This window comes from Prionailurus bengalensis, chromosome D1 (genome assembly GCF_016509475.1).
Source record: "Prionailurus bengalensis isolate Pbe53 chromosome D1, Fcat_Pben_1.1_paternal_pri, whole genome shotgun sequence".
Lineage (NCBI taxonomy): Eukaryota > Metazoa > Chordata > Mammalia > Carnivora > Felidae > Prionailurus > Prionailurus bengalensis.
The window spans coordinates 70,298,965-70,325,863 of record NC_057346.1 but is presented as its reverse complement, the minus strand read 5'-3'; the positions used below and the strand labels follow the sequence as shown (position 1 = coordinate 70,325,863).

The following is a 26,899-nucleotide window of genomic DNA, read 5'->3' as shown; positions in this document are numbered from 1 at the left end:
TTTTATTTTTTTAATTTTTTTTTTCAACGTTTATTTTTGGGACAGAGAGAGACAGAGCATGAACGGGGGAGGGGCAGAGAGAGAGGGAGACACAGAATCGGAAACAGGCTCCAGGCTCTGAGCCATCAGCCCAGAGCCTGACCCGGGGCTCGAACTCACGGACCGCGAGATCGTGACCTGGCTGAAGTCGGACGCTTAACCGACTGCGCCACCCAGGGGCCCCACTTTCATTTTTTTTTTAAAGGTTTTACTTAAATTCCAGTTCGTTAATGTATGGTATAATATTAGTCTCAGGTATATAATATAGAGATTCAACACTTTCATACAGCACCTGGTACTCATCTGGACAAGTACACTTCTTAATTCTCATCATCTATTTCACACATCCCCTCAACCCCTCTTTCATTCTTTTGACTTTTATTCTCTGCCAGACGACATTGAGGAAAAAGCCATGGATATAAGAGACACATGTAAATTCTGGCTATGTCCCCTCACTAGTGGAGTGAACTGGAACCAAGAATTTCATAAGTCTAAGCTTCAGCTTCTCACTTACAGACAGGAACAACATTTACCTCAAAGATACTGTGAGAACCAAATAAGACAATGGGTAGTATAAAGTGACAATAGATGATTTTTAAAAATCTTCTTTTACTCTGAATTTTGCTGTATTCAGTTACCTCTCCTAATTCTCAATTCAATTCATAAACTTTTATTTAGTTAATTTGCTGACAGTTATGCTCATTTATTTATCTTTCCTGCCGTATCTCTGTGAAGTTTTTTAACCGATGGACTTTATTTTTTAGAAGAACTTTAAATTTACAGAAAATTTAGGCAGATGGCACAGAGAGTTCCACTCTACCGCTCCCATATGGTTTCCCCTGTTATTAACATGTTACATGGGAATGCAAGCTGGTGCAGCCACTCTGGAAAGCAGTATGGAGGTTCCTCAAAAAACTAAAAATAGAACTACCCTACGACCCAGCAATTGCACTACTAGGTATTGATCCAAGGAATACAGGTGTGCTGTTTCGAAGGGACACATGCACCCCCATGTTTATAGCAGCACTATCAACAATAGCCAAAGTATGGAAAGAGCCCAAATGTCCATCAATGGATGAATGGATAAAGACGATGTGGTATGTATATATATACAATGGAGTATTACTCGGCAATCAAAAAGAATGAAATCTTGCCATTTGCAACAGTGTGGATGGAACTAGAGGGTAATATACTAAGTGAAATTAGTCAGTCAGAGAAAGACAAATATCATCTGACTTCACTCATATGAGGACTTTAAGAGACAAAACAGATGAACATAAGGGAAGGGAAACAAAAATAATATAAAAACAGGGAGGGGGACAAAACAGAAGAGACTCATAAATATGGAGAACAAACAGAGGGTTACTGGAGGGGTTGTGGGATGGGGGAGGGGCTAAATGGGTAAGGGGAATTAAGGAATCTACCCCTGAAATCATTGTTGCACTATGTGCTAACTAATTTGGATATAAATTAAAAAAATTTTTAAAGAAAAGAAAAGATGATAGTGTTCCTCAAAAAGTATAATATCAGTAGGGCCTGCAGACCACAGATAAAAAGAGGGGCTTCTGTGGTAAACATGGAAGTCTGACCCAAAGAGGAGGGCTTGGCACATCAGAGAAGCTCTGCACCGTTTAAAGCAGTCTGCTTCCGAGGGGGCACCTGGGTGGCTCCGTTGGTAAAGTGTCTGGCTTCAGCTCAGGTCATGATCTCGTGGGTTGTGAGTTCGAGCCCCACGTCGGGCTCTGTGCTGACAGCTCAGAGCCTGGAGCCTGCTTCAGATTCTGTGTCTCCCCCTCTCTGCCCCTCCCCTGCTCATGCTCTGTGTCTATCTCTCAATAATAAATAAACACTTAAAAAAAAAAAAGCAGTCTGCTTTCTGAGATTCCTTTCAAGTCAACCCCTGGGAAAAAATACATTGTATATCAGGGATGTGTGTGTGCGTGTGTGTGTGTGTGTGTGTGTACGTGCGCATGTGTGTATGTAGATACACACATATGGACACATGTACAGGATTCATTAAAATAGTATTTACCTTAAAAAAAAACCATGTTACATTGGTATGATGCATTTGTTATAATTAATGAGCCAACATCAATACATTAAAAAAATTTTTCTAATGTTTGTTTTTGAGAGAGAGTACGAGTGGGAAAGGAGCAGACAGAGAGGGAGACATGGAATCGGAAGCAGGCTCCAGGCTCTGAGCTGTCAGCACAGAGCCTGACATGGGGCTCGAACCCACAAACCATGAGATCATGACCTGAGCCAAAGTCAGATGCTTAACCTACTGAGCCACCCAGGTGCCCCCAACATCAATACATTTCAATTAATTAAAGACCATAGTCTATTATTATTTCCTTAGGTTTTATCTAATTTCCTGTTCCTGTTCCAGGATCGCATCCAGGACACCACATTACATGTAGTCATCATGTCTCCTTAGGCTCCTCTTGGCTGTGACAGTTGCTCAGACTTTCCTTGTTTTGATGACTTACCAGTTTTGAGGAGTGCTGGTCAGGTATACTGTAGGATGCCCCTCAATTAGAATTTGCTTCATGTTTTTCTCATGATTAGACTAGGGATATGAGGTTTGGGGAGCAAAATCACAGAGGTAAAATGCCATTTTCATCATATAGTATCAAGGGTACATTCTGTCAACATGACTTACAGTATTGATGTTGACCTTGATCACCTGGTCAAAGGTAGTGTTCTTCAGGTTCTCTACTATAGAGCTGCTTTTTTTCTACCTTTTTTTTTTAAGTTTATTTATTTATTTATTTATTTAGAGAGAGTGTGTGTGTGAATGAGGGAGGGGCAGAGAGAGAGTATCCCAAGCAGGCTCTGTGCTGTCAGTGCAGAGCCTGATGTGGGGCTCCATCCCATGAACCATGAGATCATGACGTGAGCAGAAATCAAGAGGCGGACGCTTAACCAGCTGAGCCACCCAGGCACCCCTCCTCCTTTCTATACTGTATTCTTTGGAAGAAGTCATTCCACACTTAAGGAATGGGGAGTTATGCTTCCTGTTGCAAACATTTTTTAAAGCAAATACTTTGATGCATAAGTTGATTCTGTAAGATAAAGATGTATGTTATTGCCTGCCTTACCCAGAGTTCTTTTTAAGGAAAGCTGCCTCTATCCATAGCCCCTGCTAAATGGACAGCAGGCCACAGGATCATGATTGGGACAGAGATGACCATCTAACCTTCAGTGTTTATTCTGGTCAAACTAAACAATTAAATTTTTTTTTTTAATTTTTTTTTCAACATTTTTTATTTATTTTTGGGACAGAGAGACACAAGCATGAATGGGGGAGGGGCAGAGAGAGAGGGAGACACAGAATCGGAAACAGGCTCCAGGCTCCGAGCCATCAGCCCAGAGCCTGATGCGGGGCTTGAACTCACGGACCGCGAGATCGTGACCTGGCTGAAGTCGGACGCTTAACCGACTGCGCCACCCAGGTGCCCCAACAATTAAATTATTTTTAGTTCTGTTGGCATTCCGTATTATTTAATTGTCTCATATTTAAAAACCCATTGATTCTATTAAACAAAGACAGAGAACCCTTGGTTTATTTGATGTGTTGAAATCATACTTTCTGAAGAAAAGTTTCCCCAAGTTCTTGCTGACATTTAAAACACTCCATTGAGTGAAGCCTACTTATTTCTTGTTCATGTCTTCAGTATTCAGTATTTCAGTATTTCTTTAGTCTTCAGTATTCTTTAATAGTAAGATTATGCAAATTGAAAGAAGAGTAAACAGTGTTATTAAAGTTCTCCATTGCTTAAAGGGACTTATTGAATAGATTAAAGAATTGAGAAATATATTCCCTTAAGAGCCTATTCTTTTTTTTTTTAATGTTTATTTCTGAGAGAGAGAGAGACAGAGTGTGAGCAGGGGAGAGGCAGGAAGAGAGAGAGGGAGACACAGAATCTGAAGCAAGCTCCAGGCTCTGAGCTGTCAGCACAGAGCCCAACATGGAGCTCGAACTCAGGAAGGCAAGATCATGACCTGAGCTGAAGTCAGTTGCTTAACCGACTGAGCCACCCAGGCACCCCTAAGTGCCTGTTCTTAACGGGACAATGTTGCTCATGAACAGGAAAAGAAATTCCATCTCAAAGTGGACAATGATTACGGCACTTGTCATATCTGTTTTTCAAATGGATTTCCCCCCTTGAAGAACTTGATTGTTTTACATAGATATTCCTAAATACTCATCCATTAGGGAACAAGTGAAATTGTTATATGTAGTGACAAAGAAGGGAATCAAAATTGATGACAATATGCTTCTTTTTGTCAATGGACAACAATTTTAAGAGTCATTGATCAAGAGATGAGATGTAATCCTGAAGAATGGAAAATCAGTTCCTGCCATGAAAGATGAGATTATATGTTGCAAGAAATCAAACTGAAGAACAGTTTACAGGGTTGTTGGTTTTATTTCAGTACATGTTCAGGGTACCAGCTCATGTCATAATGTTGAGCATGTTTTCTCATGAATGTATGTTCAGTGCAAAAAAGGACAAAATAAGTTGGATGTAGAAGCCATGCTGCAATGTAATTGGAACATAAACTGTAACTGCAAGAAACTTTACTTAAAAATTCTGCAAGGATGCCTTGGTGGCTCAGTCGGTTAAGCGTCCAACTCCTCATTTTGGCTCAGGTCATGATCTCACAATTTGTGAGATTGAGCCTGCATTGAGCTCTGTGCTGACAGCATGTAGTTTGCTTGGGGTTCTCTCTCACCCTCTTTCTGCCCCTCCTTTGCTCGTTCTTTCTCTTGTTCTCTCTCAAAATAAATAAATAAAACATTTTAAAAAAACCCTGCAAAACAGGAAATATTAAGAAAAAGTCAATATTCAGGGAAATATAATTTTAAAAAGAGGTATGTAAGTTAGATACTTATAATTTATTTTAGATAAACACAAATAATTTTTTAGTAGAAGTGTGTTCCATACACTATTTTTCTTTTATTTCTGTGTACGTACGCATAGATAACTAGAAATAGTTCAAATATAACAGGGTGTCCTGTGGCATTTTTTAAATTCTTTTTTCTGAAAAGACAATTTCACAAGAGGTCTATCCTCTTAATAAAACTTTAAGTGTACAATTTATTATTATTAACTGATGTCTAGTGTTTTTATTTGCTGAATCTGACAATCCTAGTAATGCCACGATCTGAACTCAGGTCTTCTGACTCCAAATCTACTGCTCTTTCCACTACGATCTTCCCTCTAGTTGATTTCATAAGTGACCCAACCACATGAATATGCTTGGAATGAAGTTTCATAGTGGCTTTTTTACACTTTATTGGTGCCCTAAACATCTAGAGAATTTCCATGCAGGGAAAATACAGAATCTCATCTTCATGCTTCTCTTTGTACCCACTAGAGCGTTCTTCAGGACAGTTTGTTGAGTTTGACCATATGGAAGATTTTCTTCCTTGTTGAAAGGCAATGTCAATAGCATTCTAGGTGTAGCCTTTAGAGAAGCTCTGCGATGCTTGAAATGTCCTTCATGAAGCTTAGAAAGGACACAGAAAGCTCCAAGTTAGAATTATATAACTTTAACAGGATTCATGAAAACAACGTTATTATTGCTAAATTTGTTTTTAATCAAGACCTCGTATGTAGTTGACAAAGTGCCTCATCTACATTATTCTATGTGATCCTTGTGATACTCTGTGGGGTAGCTTATGTTTATTTTTGTGTGGAAATTAAAGTTTTCATCCTGGGTTTTGCAACTAATAAGTGCTAGAGCTATGATCTTTGCTCTCATCTTCCATAGTCAGGTCCTGAGTGTTTCCACTGCACAGTATTGCCAGGTGGATGTAAGAAGAATGTAGCTTCTGAGGCCACCTATTAGTTTGTTAACTTGTGTAGGAGTCCACTCTCCAATCACATTCAACACATTTTGTTCCCAACAGTGCAAAGATATGATTAGTCTTAGTTTAAATTTTACTACAATTCCTTGTGCTATTAACAGATTCAGAGTGGATTTTATGAACATCATAGCTGCCTACTGCCTCTAAATTCTTTGCACTTCATAGGACCGGGCTGGCAGATCTTGGAGGCAGAGAGCAAATTGGGCCCAGGAGCTCAATATTCTCCATGTTTATTAATGGGGACTCCTGGAGTAAGGTGGACCCATCTGAGGGGAAAGGCAAGGAACACTTTCCCTTCAGAGTTAGTTTCATGTCCCAAAGAAGACATGCATTTTTTGAATGTCAATTACACGCAAAACACTTTTACATATAATAGCTCATATCTGAAAGCCCATAACTCAGAGGAGGGAAGAAAATATTCTACTTTGAGATGTGGAAACTGGGATCTGAAAAGTTAAGATGCTCTAACTTAAAAAAAAAAAAAAAAGGCCTAAATATGAGACCTGAAACCATAAAACTAAAAGAAAACATAGGCAGTAATCTCTTGACCATCAACCTTAGCAACATATTTTTGTATATGTCTCTTGAGGCAAGGGAAGCAAAAGTAGAAATGAATTATTGGGATAACACCAAAATAAAAAACCTTCTGCACAACAATGGAAACCATCAACAAAATAAAAAGGCATTTTTGGGAGAAGATATTTGTAAATGATATACCTGATAGGGAATTAATATTCAAAATGTATAAAGAACCTATACAAGAGGCATATGAGTGACTTAACTGGTTAAGCATCCAACTTAAGCTCAGGTCATGATGTCACCATTTGTGGGTTCAGGCCCCATGTCGGCCTCTGTGCTGACAGCTCAGAGCCTGGAGCCTTCTCCAGATTCTGTGTCTCCCTCTCTCTCTCTGCCCCTCCCCCACTCATACTCTGTCTCTCTCAAAAAGAAATAAAACATTTTTTAAGAATTAAAAAAAAAAGTATACAACTCAACACCAAAAAAACCACAAATAACCCAATTAAAAATGGGCAGAGGATCTGAATAGACATTTTTCCAAAGAAGGCATTCAGATGACCAAAAGACACATGAAAAGACGCTCAGCACCACTAATCATCAGGGAAATGCAAATCAAACCACAATGAGATATCACTTAACACCAGTCAGAATAACTAAAATCAAAAAGACAAGAAATAACAAGCGTTGGTGAAGATGTAGAAAAATGAAATCCTCATACACTGTTGGTGGGAATGTAAGTTGGTGCAGCAACTGTGGAAAATAGCAGGGAAGTTCCTTAAAAAATTAAAAATAAAAATACCATACAACCCAGTAATTCCATTACTGGGTATTTAAAGAAAATGAAAACACTAATTCAAAAAGATATTTGCAACCCTATGTTTATTGCAGCATTATTTACAGTGGCCGTGATATGGAAGCAACCTAATTGTTCATCGATAGATAAATGAATAAAGGAGATGTGGTACACACACACACACACCACCACCACCACCACCACCACCACCATGTGCATACACACAATGGAATATTATTTGGCTTAAGGAAAGAATGAGATCTGGCTGTTTGCGACAACATGGGTGGACCTAGTAGATATTATGCTAGGTGAAATAAGTCAGAGAAAGACAAATACCATATGATTTCACTTATATGTGGAACCTAAAAAACAGAACAAATTAATAAGCAGAAATGGACTCATAAATGCAGAGAATAAATAAACTGGCAAATGCCAGAGGGGGGGAATGGGTGACATAGGTGAAAGGGGATTAAGAAATACATCCTTCCAGTTCTAAAATAAATAAGTCATGGAGATGAAAAGTAAAGCATAGAGCATATAGTCAGTAACATTCTAATAACATTGTATGGTGACAGATGGTGACTATACTTAGTGTGGTAAGTACTACATAATGTATAGAATTGGTCCAATCACTCTTTTGGGCACCCAAAACTAATATAACACTATATGTCAACTTATTTCAATAATAAAAATTTTTAAAAAGAACTCAGTAGCTCAATATCCCATAGAGCAGCTTAAAGCAAAAGAGTAAGTCAACTTTTCAGATACCGTCTCATCCGTCTGGAATTAGGAGAACTGTGGCTGATTTCCTAGCCCTGGAAGTTTCTTCTTCATGCCAAGTCCCCAAAGTCTTACTAATTCCTATTGCTCAAACAGAAGGAAAAAGTATCTGTCTAAAATTAAACCTCCCATAATGCAAGAGAAAACACATGGCTCTTTTATTTTTCCCAAATGTGAGGAATACAGTATGTTGTCTGATCCCAGTTTCGGAGAACTTGAGAGTCCTAAGAAAGGCTGAGCTTTTCAAAGCAAAAAGCTGTGCTCAGCTTTTCTGTCAATGTGACATCAGCCTCTTGTGCCCACATAGCCCCTAGCCCTCTTATTTCTTAAATAATGTCCTTCTATCAAGTGACTGTGGTTCCAGACCCTGATGGTTCAGATAAACAATGTGCCAAGTCCTGGCAGCAATATCTCTTCTCTGTGGGAAGGTCAGATAGTCCTTTAAAAAATCTGAGAGACACAAAAATATTACTAATACATGCATGAATTTAGAAAGGACTGCAAGATAAAACTTCTTGTCATACACACAAATACCTTCTACAACTTGTACCTAAGCTCCTTCTATGGGATCATCGCTCATCTCCCCCTCTCCTCCCACTTGCATATATTCAGTCTTCATGGCCTCCATGTTTTTGCATATGCTGTTCTCTCTGTTCTTTTTCACCTTCTCTGGTGGAAAACTCCGTCATCCTTGAGAATATTTCAGCTTCTCAGTAAAATAGCTCCCATCAACTCTATGGAAATTTAGCTACTTCCTTATCTGCATTTTTATAAGCCTTTGTTCACATCTCTATTATAACCTATTATATTATATGGTAATTATGTGTTAAATTTGAGGGCAGAGATCATATCTCAATCATCTAGTGCTCAACATAGCTCCTAGCTGATGGTAGATCCTCAAGGCATTTTTTAAACAAGTGAACATTGTCTAAACGGTTTGCTTAATTTGTAAGAAAAACTAATTTAGTAATATGGTTGTCTTCAATGAGACAATTTATTCTTATTTAATTGCAATAGGAAGAACACAGAGAAAGTACTAACTGCATCACTCCTGGAAGGCTGTCAATGATGTCAAACTTCCCTGAAGAAGTGGAAAAATCTACAAATTTAAAATGTTAAACATGGCATTATAATAACAGTGAAAATGTGTTCATAAAATCATTCGCATTTCCAATTCTCCTTCCCCTCAACAGTGTATAACAAAAAAAAAAAATGATAAACAAACATCACATGGATACTTTGCATGAGAAGAGGTCTTCAAAAAACCAAAGTAATAGATTTTTATGGTCTGGTTTCATGGTTCAACCATCTGCTACATAGGAATCTCTATATTCTCCTTAAAAAATCCTCATGTAGCTTCTACTTGAACTCTTGCAGTGATGGGGGAACTCACTACTTAAGAAGGTACTTGATTCTTTATTTTAATAATTAAAATATCCAAGTTGAGCTCAAATCTGCCTTCTTGTAATCTTTAACCATTAAACTCCGTCTTTCCTTCCTTAAACCACAGAAAACATTTCTTCTTCTGTGTGATAGCCCCATAAAAAATTAAAAACATCTATATAGTCACCCCCACGTCTTTTCCAGACTTTTCCAATTTCATTCAACTGCTTCCCATTTGTCATGTTTTCCAACATTTTTAGCAACCCGGTTCAATCTTCTAGCCATGTTGCATTTTGTCTCTAGCACTTCCAAAATGGAGTCTGGACAACACTCCAGGTAAGACTTGCCCAGTAAAGAGGATTTCCCAGAGCAGGACTCATGCATATATCTCATTCTAGACTCTGTATAGGTACTGTCCAAACTTGGACTGGCTTGCACTTGAGGTAGAGTTGAACCTTGGCAATGGTTAGCAAGAAAGGGGATAATATGAAGCCTGGATAGGACCATAGCTAAGAAAAACAATCCAGTTCTGGGACTTTAGGTGGGAGTCAAGCTGCCTAAATGAGCCCTGGATATACCCAGGGCATTCAAGGGGTTTTGAACTGAGACCAGACTGTACCAATATTTGAAATCAGACAGGTGGCAGTACTATGCCTCTATTAGATTTTGGAGTAGGCCCTTAGTCACCAACGGGGGGAACCTGAGAATCAAGACCCAACCCCTGGGCAAAAAGGCTGCAAAAGGCTAGGCAAATTAAAGACTGGAATGCAAAGAAGGGTTTCATTTCTAGGGCGAAACTGAGGTAGTAAGAATCAAAATGGCTCTGGAGTCATAAAGACCTTTGTTGAATTCCATCTTCTCCACTTTCCAAACCCAGTTTCCTCATGTGAAAGCTGGGCTAATATCAGCATTTACTTTAAGGGATTGCTGCGAAGACTAAATGGGATAACACATATAAAGTCTGGCATATAGTTAGTGCTTATCAAATGTTTTCTGTGCAAATTAAAATGCATAAATGAAATTTAAGTGAAATGAATTTTAAGATAATTTCACACTTGAAGCTTTAAAATTAATTACAAGGTGCATTTTCTCAAAATATTTTTAACACTTCCTTTAAGAAAAGCAGTATGTCTATTTTTTTTTTTTAAATAGGAATAATATGGATTGGTTGAAAATGGATTCCAAACTAAGAATAATATAATGTGATTCTTTACAACCCTCACAATAATTATACCAATAGTGTTATAACACTATATATATTGTTATATATAACACTATATGTTATAACAAATACACTAATTTTCAGATTTTACTTTCAAATAATAGCTCTACCATAAACCTTTGAAATCAGTCTTTCTTATAAATTCATTAATCCCGTCACAATTACACTTCAATATTTGTTAGAAATCTTTTCATAAACCCTTTTCCCCGCCCCACACTGTTTTCCTTTTAATATCCAATTATTTAAAATTTAAGAGGAATGGGCACCGCCCAATGGGGGTGTGTGTGTGGCTTTGAACCTATCGTTACTATCCAGAGAATGGGGAGTGACATTATCTGTGACAACAAAAAAGCTTCTTTTGGTGAGTGGAAGACCTATATATAAAAGTCACACTTGAGGGTCTCTACAGTCTAATTCATCAGCTTTCACCAGTTCACTCAACTTTGAGAAAGTATCAGCTGTCAAGACACCTGAAAGATCTTGTCACAACCTTGTGTGGTGAGTAATATTTATATTTTCTTTTAAATTTCATTTGAGGTTTTTTGTCATTATGAAGTAATTATGTGATGTGTGCTATTTTCTGCAAATATGCTGCTTGTTCAAGGTAAATTATTAAGGGAGAGTTTGAATTATGGTTAATATAAAAGAAATTTATGCTGCTAAAATGCTCTTGAATCATACATTTTTGTGATTAAAGTCTTTTGAGATGCTTTGTTTTTCTAAACTCATCTGAAATTACACAGAAAATAATTAAAATTTGGCATGATATGCTCTAATGGTTATCTTACTGAAATTTTGAAATAAAACAGCCTAGTGAGGAATGAGTAATTCTGATTTAAATAGCCGATACAAATTTGTGTTGTGTTAAAATTCATTTTAATGCAGAATATCCTTATCTAGATGGTTTGTTTTATGACTCGTGGAGAGCTCAATCTGTGTTACAGTTGGAGAAATTCAGTTTTACTCCTGGATATTTATTCCGTTTACATAAAGCCTTTTCAAAATTGCTATTCTGAAAACTGTATGTGAATTTTAAGGGTGTTTTACAACTGTCTTTTTTAAGCTTTTTCATGACATTCTTGTAAGAAGCTCTTCTCTCTATTAAGAATAAGGAAGCTGGGGCACCTGGGTGGCTCAGTCCATTAAGCATCTGACTCTTGATTTTGGCTTAGGTCATGATCTCAGTTTGTGAGATTGAGCCCCGTGTTGGGCTCTGCACTGACAGTGCAGAGCTTAAGATTCTCTCTCTCCCTTCCTCTCTCTGTCCTTCCTGCTCTCTCTTTCTTTCTCTCAAAATAAACAAATAAACTTAAAATAATAATAATAATAATAAAAGAACAAGGAAGCCAAGGAGTCTTAAGTCACTAGGTGGATGTGACAAAGCTAGGACCAAATCCCAATGCTGTAGCTACAGTGTCTGTTTCTAACATAAACCAACACTGAAGAATGTTCATTTGTTGCTCCATCCGTAGTCTTATATTGCAGAGTAAAAATAAATGTGGATTATAATTTTTCTTATGCTACTTCTAAATGATGCCGTTTCCCTTTAAAAATATGAGCATATAGCCATTCTGCATATGTTAAAATGGAGAACATTAAGCGTTAAGAAAAAGCACTTCTGTAATAATAGGCTTTGCAATTATTGAAATGCAGATTAAGGTAAGACTGTTCTATTCTGAGATGAAAAGCTTTATGGGCAAAAGAGGAAAGTGCTAAAAATTATACTCAAACAAGATTGTTAATAAAATAAGTCAAATAAGATAGACAAGCATTCCATATGGAGCCAAGGCTCTAACTCCATAAACAATTAATTAATGATTAGATGATGGATTAGATAATTTTAAAATACTTTGGCACATTCTTTTTAATGATAGAAGTGTGCATTAATTCATTAAAAATCTCTAAATCAGAGCCTATTCGTTTGATATTTATGACTATTATTGCAGTGCCTGGAATGAAGTTGACTTATGAGAAAAGAAACTTGCTTAGTAAATAGTGTTAGCAAGTTACCTAATTAAGAGAATTAGCCATTTTCAAGCAAATTATAAGCACTTAATCATAAGCAACATAAAACGTGGGAGGAAATTCTAAAAAGTAAGCCTTTTCAGTTCTCATGTGGCTTAAATTCATATATTAAAAATTGTACAAAACTCTTAAAAGATACTTAAGAGAGGAGAACTAATCTGACTAATTTCAGAGTCAAATTTTGTGTGTATACAATATATACTAACGTATCTATAAAATAAAAGAGACTGATTGTCAAAGTCTTTCATGAAAACCAATTCAATTACTTGGGATTTCTGTGACACTTTGTGCAGTTGCATGGCTGTAAAGGCAACTACTACAAATTTGATTGTACAGTTTGACACATTAAAAATATCTTTAAACGCTTCCATTTTCCTTTTCCTTTTAGTGAAGATGATGTCTGCGAAAGACATGGTTAAGGTCATGGTTGTCATGTTTGCAATTTGCTTTCTTGCAAAATCGGATGGGAAACCTGTTAAGTAAGTATCGTTAAGCTGTTCTGCATGGTGTGGGCATGGGAGCTGGATTTTTAATGTTGGCTTTATGATTGGGAAGGGGGGAGCTAATGGAGTGGTCCTTCCCATTGCTGTTCCCTCCAGGAAGAGGTCTGTGAGTGAAATACAGTTTATGCATAACCTGGGCAAGCATCTGAGCTCCGTGGAGAGGGTAGAATGGCTGCGGAGGAAACTACAGGATGTACACAACTTTGTCGCCCTCGGAGCTCCAATAGCTCACAGAGATGGTGGTTCCCAGAGGCCCCGAAAAAAGGAAGACAATGTCCCGGCTGAGAACCATCAAAAAAGTCTTGGAGAAGCAGACAAAGCTGATGTGGATGTGTTAATCAAAGCTAAATCCCAGTGAAGACAGAGCAGAGCACTGCTATACAAAGGATAGGGCAACAAAATTACATGCTGCTAACATTCTCAAGCTTTGGAGATCACCAAATGCCAATATTTACGTCTAATCCATGGCTAGCCACGATAGCTGAAATTCTAATTGATTGTTTTGATTCTACTTTTATTCATGTAAGGCCTCTTTTAATTATTCCATTTCTGTTGTTTATTCTTTTTAAAGTATGTTATTGCATAATTTATAAAAGAATAAAATTGCACTTTGTAACCTCTCTTCCATCGTACACTGCAAAATAAAAATTTAATGATCATAATTTTAAATAAATGAAGTTAAAGAGTTCTCATTTGTTATAAGAACGTTTTCAGGGCACCTGAAAGCTCAGTCGGTTAAGCGTCCGACCATGGCTCAGGTCATGATCTCACAGTTCGTGGGTTCAAGCTCCGCGTTGGGCTCTGTGCTGACAGCTTAGAGCCTGGAGCCTGCTTTGGATTTGTGTGTCTCTCTTTGTCTCTCCTCTGCTCATGCTACCTGTCTCTTTCTCTCAAAATAAATAAATAAACATTAAAAAAATTTTAAGAACACTTTCTGGGGTTATGACTAATACCAAAGTGTTTAAATTGGTCATGAGTAGGAAGAATAATGCAAAATGTTTTTTAATTATGTGTCTTACAGTCCCATATTTTGGACATCATCTTTTTAATATTACCAAAATACTAGGTCCTGGAATCCTTACTAGCTAGATACTATTGCTCTCTTCATTTCAGGAAATTAAATGCCTTGCAAGGAAAGGCAAAAAAGTAGTCTGAAACTTGAGAAAACATTTGTCTACACACAAACCCACTGATCGTATTTCTAGACTGGACCCCAAATTGTAAAGAACAGAACTTTTGGGGGCACCTGACTGGCTCAATCACTTAAGTGTCCGACTTTGGCTCAGGTCATGATCTCATGGTTTGTTGGTTCAAGCCCCACATCAGGCTCTGTGCTGACAGCCCAGAGCCTAGAGCCTGCTTCGATTCTGTGTCTCCCTCTCTCTCTGCCCCTACCCCACTCGTGCTCTGTCTCTCTGTGTCTCTCAAAAATAAATAATAAACATTAAAAAAATTTAAAAATAATGAATACAATGTTTGTACTTATTAGGACATGATTTCATTCATTTGTCATTTAACAAATATCAATTTAGTATCCTTTATTTGTCATGTAATAGATTAGACACTGGGCATAAACTGGTAAACAAAATGGACACAGTTTCTATCTTAATGAGGCCTACAATTTAGTATGCAAGACAGATATTAATTCACTATTAATTTTGATAAACACTCTGAAAGAAAAATACAAGACACTCCAGAAGTGTAAAACACAGACCCTGGTTCTACTTAGATCAATGCTGTGCAACAGAACTTTCTGTGATGATGGAAATGTTCTATATTCTGTCTTGTCCAATACAGTGTCTACATGTACATTTAAAATGTGCCTTGTGGGGGTGCCTGGCTGGCTCAGTCAATAGAACACGCTACTCTTGATCTTGGGGGTGTGAGTTCAAGCCCGATGCTAGGTGTAGATATTACTAATAAAAATAAATAAATAATTAAAAAAAATAAAATGTGCTTTATATCCCTGAGGACTAAGATCCCATACTGGCCTCAAACAGTTTGTGTTCTAAAGAAAACAGAGATGTAAGCAAGTAATTACAGTGTTATAGGTGAAATGCAAAACACAATGATACACAGAGAAGGGAACAGATCTTCTTGATGTAGGGAACAATGGAGATGGGACTGAAATGGCAAGTAAATTTTGCAAGATGTACAAGAATATTAACAAATGTCTGGCATCCTGGTGGAATCAATCAGGCTTTGGTTGAAATGCAGAGAAGAGAAGCTACTTCTGTTAGTTTATAGAAAGGGATTCATTACAAAATCATTGAGAATGCTGATGAAAACAGACTCTATGTTAAACTTGGAGGAAAAACTCACAAAGTCACCAAGAGAGTTGTTCTGTCTTCTCATCTCAGCAACTGACTGATATTATCCTGAGACTGCCCTGATCAGGAGGCAGCTGCTTCCTATTGCTGTTCCAGAAACAAACTGTACCTGCCATGACCAACCGCAGCAAAAAAAGATGGCAAGCCCTTTGCTTCTTGACATCTATTGGGCCTTGTTGCTAGAATCTGGTAACACTAACACAGTAAAATCAACCCCTTCCACAACAGGGCTTGCCAGCAGAAAGGGAAAAGTGGCAGAATCACCTTACTTATGCCTGCCCCTTCTCCCAGGAGTGCATATGATTGGCTGAACCTAAACCTCTTCTAGAACCTTAGCAGCAGAGGTGTCTGGAGAATGCAGTTTTTCAATTTCCAGTTTACTATCTAATACAAGAATAAGCAGTAGAAGGTGGTGTGGATGGTGCCTCCAGCTCCCTGGTAGTGTCCAGCCTCAACGAGTATTCTTAAATATGTCTCCTGATGGAACTGTGTGAGAATTTCCCTGGATGTTTACTCAGGGGTAGAATCCTGATACATAAACAAACTTTGCAAGACTCTGAATCACATGTACGGTTTCTATTCCCACCAGGAGAACTAGGCATTTCTGTCTATTTCCACCTACAATTGAAAGTATGCACATTTATGAAAAGTTGTGTCACATTGATGGTAAGTGGTAGCCCATTGTTTTAATTCACCTATCTCTGAATACTAGTGAGATTGAACTTCTCTCTACAAACTGACCACTTGGTCTTCTGAGTCCATGAGCTGTTTTTTTTTTTTTTCCTTAATATCCTTTGCCAATTTTTAATTGATTTTTTGGCCCTGTTAATTCTGAGTTCTTTGCATATTCTAATATGAATTCCTTATTGGTTTTATTTTTGTTTTTTATTTTTTATATGGGGGAGGGGCAGAGGGAGAGGGAGAGAGAATCCCAAAGCGGGCTTCCACACTGAGCATGGAACCCGAAGTGGGGCTCAATCTCATGACTGTGAGATCATGACCTGAGCCTAAATCAAGAGTCAGATGCTTAACCTACTGAACCACCCAGGTGCTTCTGTGTTTGGAGAGTCTTACTGAAGAAGTCTTTCCCCAACCCTAGGTCACAAATTATCTCTTTTTTTTTTTTTTTTTTTTAATTTTTTTTTCAACTTTTATTTTTTTTATTTTTTTTATTTTTGGGACAGAGAGAGACAGAGCATGAACGGGGGAGGGGCAGAGAGAGAGGGAGACACAGAATCGGAAACAGGCTCCAGGCTCCGAGCCATCAGCCCAGAGCCTGACGCGGGGCTCGAACTCCCGGACCCTGAGATCGTGACCTGGCTGAAGTCGGACGCTCAACCGACTGCGCCACCCAGGCGCCCCACAAATTATCTCTTATAACTACTTTAGTGTTTTACCTTTCACTTTAAGTATTTATTGTTTTGGAGTCTAATTTTGTGTAGGACAAAATATTATATTGGAACTTTATTATTTTTTATATGGACAGTTAGTGTTCTAAATACCATCTATCAGTGTGCCTGCGTGGCTCAGTCAGTTGAACATCCAACTCTTGATTTCGACTCACGTCATGATCCCAGGGTCGTGGGATTCTTTCTCTCCCTCTGCCCCTCTTCCCCACTCATGCTCTCTCTCTCTCTCTCTCTCTCTCTCTCTCTCTCTCTGTAAAAACAAACAAGCAAACAAAACAAACAACAAACACCATCTATTAAACAATTATTTTCCCATAGCTTTGTAGATAATTTTAAAAATCACATTTTAAGTTCTCATGTAAGCATAGGTTTACTTATTTACTTATTTATTTATTATTTCCGAGTAGTGAAAAAATGTTTTATTGTGTTCTTTGAATGAACTTTCAGTCCCTGAAAGGTCAGTATCAGATGGGGTCCCACAAGTCCCTCTCCTCTGACTTCCTCTCACTGCTTAACTTAATCCTTGGATAATGTGTGTCTCTAAATGTCTTTACCCCTATCATTCTCCTCCTCCTGTGGCCCATACACCACAAACCTTCCTTCCCAAGTCTTCAGGGATTGGGCCTGTAAGTATCCAACCTAGTCTGTGCAGAACTCGATAGAAACAAGTTCTTGTTTCCATTTGGAAGCAGCAGTTCATGGAAGTGGACCCAGGACGTGTTGGAGAAGAAACAACCTGCCCCTAAACAGTGGGTCTGTTTGGTCTAGTTCAACTTCATCCCAAGCAAAGCCCAGCATTTAGAATAGTCAGGTTTTAAAATCAGTGATTTACTTTTGCAGTTCTTATCCTAAAGCTTCCTTTTCAGCAAAACAAACATATAAACTCCTGGTACTATTAGAAAAGCTCAGGAGCGTATGATCTAACAGTTTCTGTCTGTTCTTCTTTTTGGACTGAGATCACATCTCCTTGAGAGGATGATGGCCAAATTGCAACGTCTGTAGCTCCTTGGCACAGATCTTCATGGGTTCTATGTTCTCACCCTCTCTTAGGATCCCAGGACAGAAAAGTGGATAAAGAGGTTCTGAGGTAGATATATTTATGGAGGTGCATGCATGGAAACCATGGATGGCATTGAAAAATGAAATGGCTTTCAGGTTACAAGCAGGAAAATTCCCACCTCTGCAAGTTTGGGTTCATGTGGATCCAAAGAAATAATTGAGGTATCCGATCCATAGGATTAAAGTCCTTTTTCCCCCTTTTTACAGCTTTATTGAGGTATAACTTACATAAAATTCACCTTCTGAAAGCAGTGTTATTTAGTATTTATAGAATCGTGCAACTATCATCCATATACCGTTTTAGAAGATTACCATCACTCCAGTAAATTTCCTTGAGCCCACTTGCAGTCAATCTTTGCTCCCACTCGAAACTCCCACAACCATGGATCAGCTTCGTGTCTTTCTAAGTTTGCCTTTTCTGGACATTTCATCTAAATGACTTACACAATTTGTAGTCTTTTGCATCTGACTTCTTTTCACTCGGCCTACAGGTTTCGAGATTTATCTGTGTTGTAGTACATATCAGTAAGCCATTCCTTTTTATTGCCGAAGAGCGCTCCATTGTATGAATGTGCCACATTTATCTATTCACCAGTCGATTATTTTTAGTTTTTGGCTACTGAGGATAATGTTGCTATGAGCAGCACACGTAGGTTTTTGTGTGGATATATATTTTTTTGTTTCTTTTGGGTAGATTCCTGGTGATGAGGGAGCGTGAGGCAGGCTGAGGGCAAAACACAAGCTAGCACTCTCCCCCCAGGTGGGACATGTGTGATATTCCTTGGACACTCCCGGCTATCCCAAAACAAGAAACGACAAAAAACAAATGGTTAAACTGATAGGAGTCTCCACCAGTTTAGCAGAAAAAGGCAATCCCATCAACAGCCTAAAGTCCAGGAACTCCCTACTGTCTCAATGTTAATGCTTTGCTAATGGGAAAACAATCTTAGCTTGACAATAGTCGGCCTCCAGTAAGTCTTTAGCATGTGAAAGTCTTTTTGGAAACTCCCTCTTGACTTTATCTCCCCTGACTCCATAAGATGGTCACCCCTCACACAGCACAGCAATTCCTGCCCATGGATCCTGTTCCCATGCATTAATAAAGTCATCTTTTTGCACCAAAGATATCTTCAAGAACTCTTTCTTGGCCGTCAGCTCTGGACCCCACGAACCTCCCATCACCCCGAAACTTCATCACTAGGAGTTGCTGGATAGTATGGTAAATTTATATCTAACTTTAAAAAGCTACTGTTTTCCAAAATGATTGCGATTTATGCTCACATCAGCAATCTATGATAGTTCAAGTTTATCCCTATCTTCACACAGTCATTATCTGATTTTTCATTATAGCCATTCGAGTGAGTGTGCAGTTGTAATTTATCTCATTGTAGTTTTAATTTACATTTACTAAATGACTAATGGCACTGAGCATCTTTTCCTGTGTGTATTAACTATTTGTATATCATCATAGACAGGTCTGTGTAAGTCCTTTGCTGTTTTTTAATTGGATTGTCTTAAGTTATAAGAGTTCTTTATGTACTATGGATACACCTCCTTATTATGATTTCAAACATTTCCTTTCAGTCTGTGGTTTGTCTTTTCACTCTTTTAATGGTGTCTTTTGAAGCTCAAGAATTTTCACTTTTATTGATTAAACTTGTCACTTTAAATGTAATAATTAAATTTGTCAATTTTTTTAAAATGACTTGTCTTTTGCTATCATGTCTAGGACTTCTTTGTCTAACCCAACACCATGCAGATTTTTTCCTTTGATTTCTTTTATCAAATTTATAGTTTTTTAAAAAGTTTACTTATTTATTTTGAGAGAGAGTGAGAGAGAAAGCATGTGAGCATGGGGGGGGGGTGGTCAGAGAAAGAGGGAGGGAGAGAGAATCCCAAGCAGGCTCCACACCACCAGCGCAGAGCCCTATGTAGGGCTTGAACTCATGAACCATGAGCTCATGACTGAGATGAAATCAAGAGTCAGATGCTCTGCTGACTGAGTCACCCAGGTGCCCCTATCAAATTTAGTTTTAGTTTTTATATTTAGGCCTATGATCCATTTAAGATTAATATTTTTGTGTATGATGTGAGGTAAGGACTTAAGGGTCTTTTGTTTGCTTGTTTGTTTTTTTGAAAAGATTATCCTTTCCTCATTGAATTATCTTGGTACATTTGCTAGAAATCAACTGACCATAAATGTAAAGGCTTATTTCTGGATTCACAACTTACTCCATTAAGCCATATGCTTAGCTCTGTGCCAACACCACACCATCTTGATTCCTGTAGTTTTGTAATAAGTTTTGAAATCTTGACGTGTAAGTTCTCCAACTTGGTTCTCTTTCTCTCTCTCTTTTTTTATGTTTATTCATTTTTGAGAGAGAGAGACAGCATGAGCAGGGGAGGGGCAGAAGGAGAGGGAGACACAGAACTCTAAGTAGGCTCCAGGCTCCTCTCGGTCAGCACAGAGTCTGATGTGGGGCTCGAACTCATGAACTGTGTGAAATTATGACCTGAGCAGAGGTTGGACACTTAATCGACTGCGCAACCCAGGCGCCCCTGTTCTCTTTTTTTTTAAATTCGTGTTCTAGGACTTTTGCATTTCTATGTAAATTTTTAGATCACTATGTCAATCTCTACAAAACAAAGCCTAATAGGAATTGTCAAAAGCTGTGAAAGGTCTGAGATTTTACCCTTATTGCAAGCTAACAAGTTACAGAAAGTTTGCAGAGCTCTACTTTAACCCAACATTCCAGGCCATTATTATGTCTCCATTCCATTTTACTTTTCTCACGTTGTGTCCTATTCATCTTTTAAATGGGTCATTATTGCTCCTAAAGGATACATAGCTTAGCCATTAATATGCCTTTGTTGATCTCTCCATAAGAATGTCCTTTCCAGGGACACCTGGCTGGCTCAGTTGGTAGAGCATGTGATCCGATCACTGGGTTGTGAGTTCAAGCGCCATGTTGGGCATAGAGTTTACTTAAAACAAAAACAAAAACAAAACAAAACAAAAACAGCTGTTTTTTCCTATTATCTTTTCATGCATGGATCCTATCTGTTCTTCAAGGCCCCAAATCAAACATCCATCTTCCCCCTTTCCTGCACTTTCTTCATCTCTTCAATTAGAAGTAATCTTTCCTATCTCTGATTTCTCACAGCACATTATCTCCTTACCACCCGGCTTGCTTTCCTTTTATTTGTTACTTACACATCTCATTTAAGTCAGTAGAAATGTTTTGGGAGGTTTTTTTTTTTTTTTACTTAATACCTGGGATTTATTGTCTCGCTGCATTGATGAAGAGGTGGACACAAAATAAAATGAGCAGCAGGCAAAAGTTTATTAGAGCATAAGATCAGAAAGAAAGAATTGTATGAATGCTCTCTTCATTCAAAAGTGAATGCCATGTATGGAAACCAATTTGACAATAAATTTCAGATATTAAAAAAAAAAAAGTGAATGCCAGAAACTGTAGGCAAACTTATAAAACTCTGTTCTCCTTCCCCCTTGTCCCTTCTCAGGCTTTACCCTTATTGGCTAGATAACTCTAAATGCCTAGTCATTCCTTTTTGATTGGCTCGTTTCCATTGTATGGAGGTGTTCTACGGCCAAACTGTTCCTTTGGGGTCATATGTTTTATGGTCTACTACTTATTTTTAGTTAGGTCTTTTGTCAAATTCCTGAGGGAAACCTGAGGGGGGCGGGTAGGTGGTGTTTGTTACATTCTTAAGAGGAACCTTGCGCCCTCAGGCGTTTGCTAGTGGTCAGATGCTCCCCAGCATTGTTTTAAAATATGTGTTTTCCCCACCCAGGACCTTCAAGCCTTAGCCTCTCCCTTTCTGCTTACTGAATCTTATCTTTTTCCATCCTAGAACCTGTATATTCATAAGGCCTGTACTTCCCCTAGTATTCTTATACAGGGTCTTAATCTATAAATATGTTTGCTGAATAGAGTTCTTTTGGTGTTAGTGTAATTTTCCTGTTTCTGCTGTTAGGTGACAGTGCTCAAACCTTCTAGTAACAAGAAATCCCAGGCTTTAAAGTTAAACAGGATTCTGGTTCTGTGGCTTATTAATTTGCTGAGCAAGTATTTAACTAGAAGTCTTTTTTTTTTTTTTTTTTTTAAGTTTACTTATTGGAGACTGTGCGAATGAAGGAGGGGCAGAGTGACCCTGGGAGAGAAAGACTCCCAAGCAGGCTCCATGCTGATGTGGGGGGGGGGGGGGGGGAGGGGGGGAGTTGGGGGGGCTCGAACTCACTAACCACGAATCTTGATGTGAGCTGAAATCAAGAGTTAGATGCTTAACCGACTGAGCCCTCCAGGCGCTAACTATCTTATCCTCTGCTGTGAAACAATCTTGTCTTACCATATTACAAGGTGCAACAATACAACCAAAGGAACTTATTCATTGCTTCTGTATAAAACTCTTTATTTGTATTGATCTTTTTGGTGCGTATTGTGATTAATATTGTAGAAGATTGACATTAGGGGTTAGTCAGCTAGCATTTACAAATGATGGTGTAAGCAGTTTGTGATGATTTGAATCAATGGCGTTACCTACTAGACATATAGATGCTGTAAGGGTTAAATGTAGTGTAGGGCTAATGCTTAGCTTGAAAAATAACAGCTTTGTGTTGACACTGAAGGTTAAGAGATAACAGCCTTGCTTTGCTCTGGTAAACTACGCCTCATACCCTTGTAAATTAGGCTTCACCAATTAAGGAAACAAAAGTTCAAAGAAAGAGCGTCAGAGGCAGGGTCAAGAAGATCCACTGGTTGCAACTTAGAGGCAGAAAGTCTAAAGTAAACACCTCACTAGGCAACTGTTTCTAACTCACCTGGAACCTGTTTCTTTGTTCTGTTCCCAGGTGATGATAAAACGATGTGATAGGTTATAAAAACTCTGTACCCAGGCTGTTCGGGGCTGCACTCTTGTCAAGAGTGTTGGTTCCGATCAGTCAGCCTTGCCTCTCATTGTAATAAACTTTGTTGTGACTGTCACTGGTGCCCGTAGCATTCTGTTTCAGGAGTCGTGTGGATGCAACAATGCTACCAATGCTCCCCAAATTAATATTTGATAGGTTAATTTTTTTAAGCAAATGATGGTGATAGTTTTATTAGATTTTCAGACTTCCTTGCTTCTCCCTCCCTCCCTCCTTCCTTCCTTCTTTCCTTCCTTGGAATAACAGAATAAGATGGACTACAGGTCCCTCAAAGTAAGGTAAAATGTTTTGGCCTGATTCCAGTATGGAACAAAGTTTCCAAATTTCATCTAAAATCTTTGCTGACATAATTCCTCCTGTAGAATTTCTGGAACTTGGACTAGAACTTGTGAATTATGCTGAGGAGGACACCTGATTGGCCCATAGCAGGGTTAGAACTACTTTTTGTTTGTTTTGCTATTAAGTATTGGGCTTATTTGTAGGGAGGATAGAGTGAGCCAAATGACACTATTGTATATATACATATATATATTAAAAATGAAGATGTTTTTTGAAGGAAGATTGGTGGAAACTCTATAGAATATCAGAGACTTTCTGTAGGAAATTATAGCTTCTATTTTGATACAGGGAAATGATTCCTGTTTGACAGACCTCTCTAAACCTAACTTGGACTACAGAATCACCTCCCTTGATCTTCGCTTACAGCAGAACATTTTGATAATAAATCAAAATTGGTGAGGTTTTTGTTGTGTTGTTGCCTGAGGATGTTTCTGAAGTTTCTCCATGAGATTCCCTGTATTGCAACATTTGTTAAATCGCTCTACTTAGCAGTCCTCAAAGAGTACTGGGAATTTCCAATTTAACAGAATGTTGGCAGTAACAATTGGGCACACTAGGACAATAACCTGTTTCCCTTTAGGTCTCTGATGTGTGAGTGTACCTAGATGAGGAAGAGGATATTCACTTTCCGGTACCGTGCAGCACAATTCATCTCCTTAGCATAAACCTTGGTTCGGACAACACTTTGGTTATCACGCATGGGGGCCTGGGAGTTTTTTCTCTTCCGAACTAAACAATGATTACAAGTTTTTCAACAAAGTTCTTTCCGCAAGATCCGTTTTCATTCCAAATTACACAAACCAGGTCCTCTTCCTCTTTGCTTTCTCTGTTTGCAACGCCCCTCCCACTCTTCTCAAAACCGGGGAAGAACTCGTACTCATCCTTCAAGATTCAGCTCAAATGTCTCTCCCTGGTGGAGGCTTCCTCAACATGCCAGGCAGAGCCGGTTACTCCCTGTCTGCTGCTCCCGTAGCTCATTGCGAGCAACCCGGCTTTTATCACAGCACAGTGGGTTTCCATTTATCGGGCGGGTCTGGCCCCCGCGGTCTGGGCTTCCAGCGCCGAGACCGCGTCTTTTAGTCACTCCTCCCCCCAACCCCCGTGAGGATCGTCCAGCGTTTGGCACATGGTAGGCTCAGAGAAGTTGGATGACTGAAACTCTTATTAACTGGCGACCTTCTGGCCACAGGAGCAACATGCGACCCAGGTTCCTCCCGACGTGTGATAGGCGGCTCAAGTGAAGGAGGAGTTTCAGCTGGCACCCGGTTCCCGCCAAGCCAGCTTTTAAAAACAAACAGCTGCAGATACCGAGGCATAGAGGGTGGGCCTCACGACGACCGCCTTTCGTGAACCCAGGTGGGTGAATAGCCGCCAGGTGAGCTCGCTAAGGCCATTTCGGAGTTTGCTCAATTAAGGGAAACGTCTTCCCAGAGCACTCGGGGTCCCAGAGCTATTTCTCTAACTCTGGGCAGGAGACGCTGTCCGTTTTTTTCTAACGGTAACAGGAAGTCGAAGGAAAAACGTGGGATTCAGAGGTTTGGGCCTCTCAGACACGAGGATCGTCGAGGATCCGGGTCTGACGTCTGTGAGGGCCGGCCCCGCACTCTGCCACCCCAGCCCCTAGGCAGAACGCCCACCGCAAGCGGCCGCTCCCTCTTTCACCCTCACCCTCGGCGCCCCGCCCACTCCCGGGCGCTGAGCCTCGCGAGAACACCGCTAGCCTCGCCTCTTCGGACTCCAGGCTCTCGCGAGAAGAGGCTTAGGAGCCGGCCTGTAACCTGCCCCGGCGGCTCTGCTGGCCGCAGCCGCCTGAGTGGCCGCTGCCACAGACACCTCCGGAGGGACCCAGTTGAGGAGGAAGCGGAGGTGTCGCTGGCCCCCCGCCTTCGCCTAGGTCCTCCCTGGACACTCAAGAGGGACTGCAGGTTCGAGGGTGACTGGACTCACCTGGGGAACTCGGTGGGGGCGGCGCCGGAGGCTGGGCTGGGCTGGGCGAAAGAGGAAGGGGGCGGAGGGCGAATCTGGGCTTGAGCGCCGGGCTGCCGTGGCGGTGGTCTGGGTGTCTCAGACCCTGCTGGGAGACCGTGGGTGGGGTTCTGGGCTCCGGCAGCTGGCCCATGATTCGGAGAGGCAAGGAAGGGATTTGGATTTTCGGCGGTGCTGTTTTTGGGTTGGGAGTCCCGAGGCCCTTCCCCAAGGGATGAAGGCGATACCCTCATCCCTCCTTCCCTGGGTAGAGTAACCCCGTGCCCCGCCCCTTTTTCTGTCACCACTGGGCTAACGCAGCGACATCCTTAGGAGGGCGCATCACAATAGAGGATAGAGTGGCAAGGCAGTCTCCCTTTGGGTGAAGAGGAGTGAGACTCCAAAAATGTGCTGCGTGGTTTTCTGCTGTAACAGTATCACGTATGGTGAAGCTTTGTTTTCCCAAAACCTACACAGAAAAGCTGCCTATTTTTTCCTTTTTCAGATGCAAGTCCCGTAACACCCTTTTTCCTCCTTAATGGGGTGCTGGGACACGAGACATAATTTGGTAATTTGTTAGTGTGGGGGTAGTGTGACCATCCCTGGAGCCCGTGGATTTGGTACAGTAGTTGTCAGTACTTAGAGTCCATGTTAAAAAGTCGCTAGTCCACACTTGCTAAAGATAGAGCGTCACTTGCTCGGCTCTTTGTGCACTTAGCATATAAAGATTATTTAACTTTTTTTGGTCTTTTAGAGTCGTCATGCTTTTAATTTAAATGAATCTCAATGAAACAGCGCAGTATATTGGTTTTATTTGGACAGTTAGGCACCCCCACCCCCACTCCCCCCGCACTCAAGGCTTTGATCAAGGCCTTTTAGAGAGGGAATTAGGGATAAATTTTGAATGAAATAGACCATAGAGATTGGAATAAGAAGGCTAATGAGGAATGCAACCATAAGGGCCAAAAAAAGTTTCTGTGCTAGAGAGCCCATCCAGGACTGAAGTCCAAGCCTTGAAAATGAGGACTGCAGTTGTCATTTGAATGTAAATTGAAAAGCGGTAGAAAATACTTGGGAAAGGACTTGATGGTTGTTAAGACTGTTTAAAAGAGTGTCAGGAGAATTACTTTTGAAGGTGTAAAGTGTTTTATAAATTTCCCTAACATTTCTCAGAGTTTATGATCTATCTGCTATTGTTATACACTAAGAGGAAGTAAGGGGGGATTCTGAAGCATGGAGTGTGGTAATAAACCATGGAATTAACATAGTGTTCAATCAGGAAAGCTTTCAGTAACTCAACAATGTTTTTGAGTTCTTTCACCTTTTTTCTCCCAAAAAAGCTTTCAGATGGGCTTTTTACTTCTATGTCACCCTTCCACCAGTCAGAATATTTTCTTTCTTACACTTTTTTTAAAGCCTAATGAAAAAATATTTTAAAATATTTTTTTAAATGTTTGTTTATTTTTGAGAGGAGAGAGAGAGAGCTCGAATGAGAGCAGGGGAGGGGCAGAGGGAGAGGGAGACACAGAATCTGAAGCAGTCTCCAGGCTCTGAGCTGTCAGCACAGAGCTGGATGTGGGGCTAAACTCACAAACTGTGAGATCGTGACCTGAGCCAAAATTTTTTTTGTTATTAACTATTAAATTGCAAACCAGCAAGATCTGCTTTGTGGTTTTTTTTTACATTTAGGTGACATGGTAAAGCGTG

General features: G+C 39.7%; 3 protein-coding genes across 4 annotated transcripts in view; 2 read left to right on the top strand and 1 right to left on the bottom strand.

Annotated features, from left to right (window-relative positions):
- Positions 1–5,325: 5,325 nt before the first annotated feature.
- Positions 5,326–25,446, bottom strand: LOC122484291 (atherin-like). Its single transcript, XM_043582269.1, has 2 exons — positions 25,175–25,446; positions 5,326–5,556 (listed from the first exon to the last, which is right to left on the bottom strand). Exons 1-2 carry the CDS (start codon positions 25,444–25,446, stop codon positions 5,517–5,519), a joined length of 312 nt encoding a protein of 103 aa, XP_043438204.1. The 3' UTR covers positions 5,326–5,516.
- PTH (parathyroid hormone) lies at positions 10,508–13,811 on the top strand. The gene is made up of 3 exons (XM_043580718.1): positions 10,508–11,112; positions 13,028–13,118; positions 13,239–13,811. The coding sequence occupies exons 2-3, from the start codon at positions 13,033–13,035 to the stop codon at positions 13,498–13,500; spliced, it is 348 nt and encodes a 115-aa protein (XP_043436653.1). The 5' UTR covers positions 10,508–11,112; positions 13,028–13,032; the 3' UTR covers positions 13,501–13,811.
- BTBD10 (BTB domain containing 10) overlaps positions 24,957–26,899 on the top strand; it is an 88,212-nt gene continuing 86,269 nt past the window's right edge. The window contains exon 1 of one of the 2 annotated variants that reach the window (XM_043580716.1): positions 24,957–25,152. The gene's annotated coding sequence lies outside the window, so the exon portion shown is untranslated. The remainder of the gene's footprint in view (positions 25,153–26,899) is intronic. The other variant, XM_043580717.1, reaches the window with a different exon arrangement.

What these genes read in the sequence shown, in the direction of transcription:
- PTH (XM_043580718.1), top strand. Translation starts at nt 13,033, where the DNA reads ATGATGTCTGCGAAAGACATGGTTAAGGTCATGGTTGTCATGTTTGCA. An exon ending in TCGGATGGGAAACCTGTTAA is followed by an intron (nt 13,119 to 13,238) that starts GTAAGTATCGTT and finishes TGTTCCCTCCAG; the next exon opens with GAAGAGGTCTGTGAGTGAAA.
- LOC122484291 (XM_043582269.1), bottom strand. Translation starts at nt 25,446, where the DNA reads ATGAGGGTATCGCCTTCATCCCTTGGGGAAGGGCCTCGGGACTCCCAA. An exon ending in GCCCCCACCGAGTTCCCCAG is followed by an intron (nt 5,557 to 25,174) that starts GTGAGTCCAGTC and finishes GTCCTTTCTAAG; the next exon opens with CTTCATGAAGGACATTTCAA.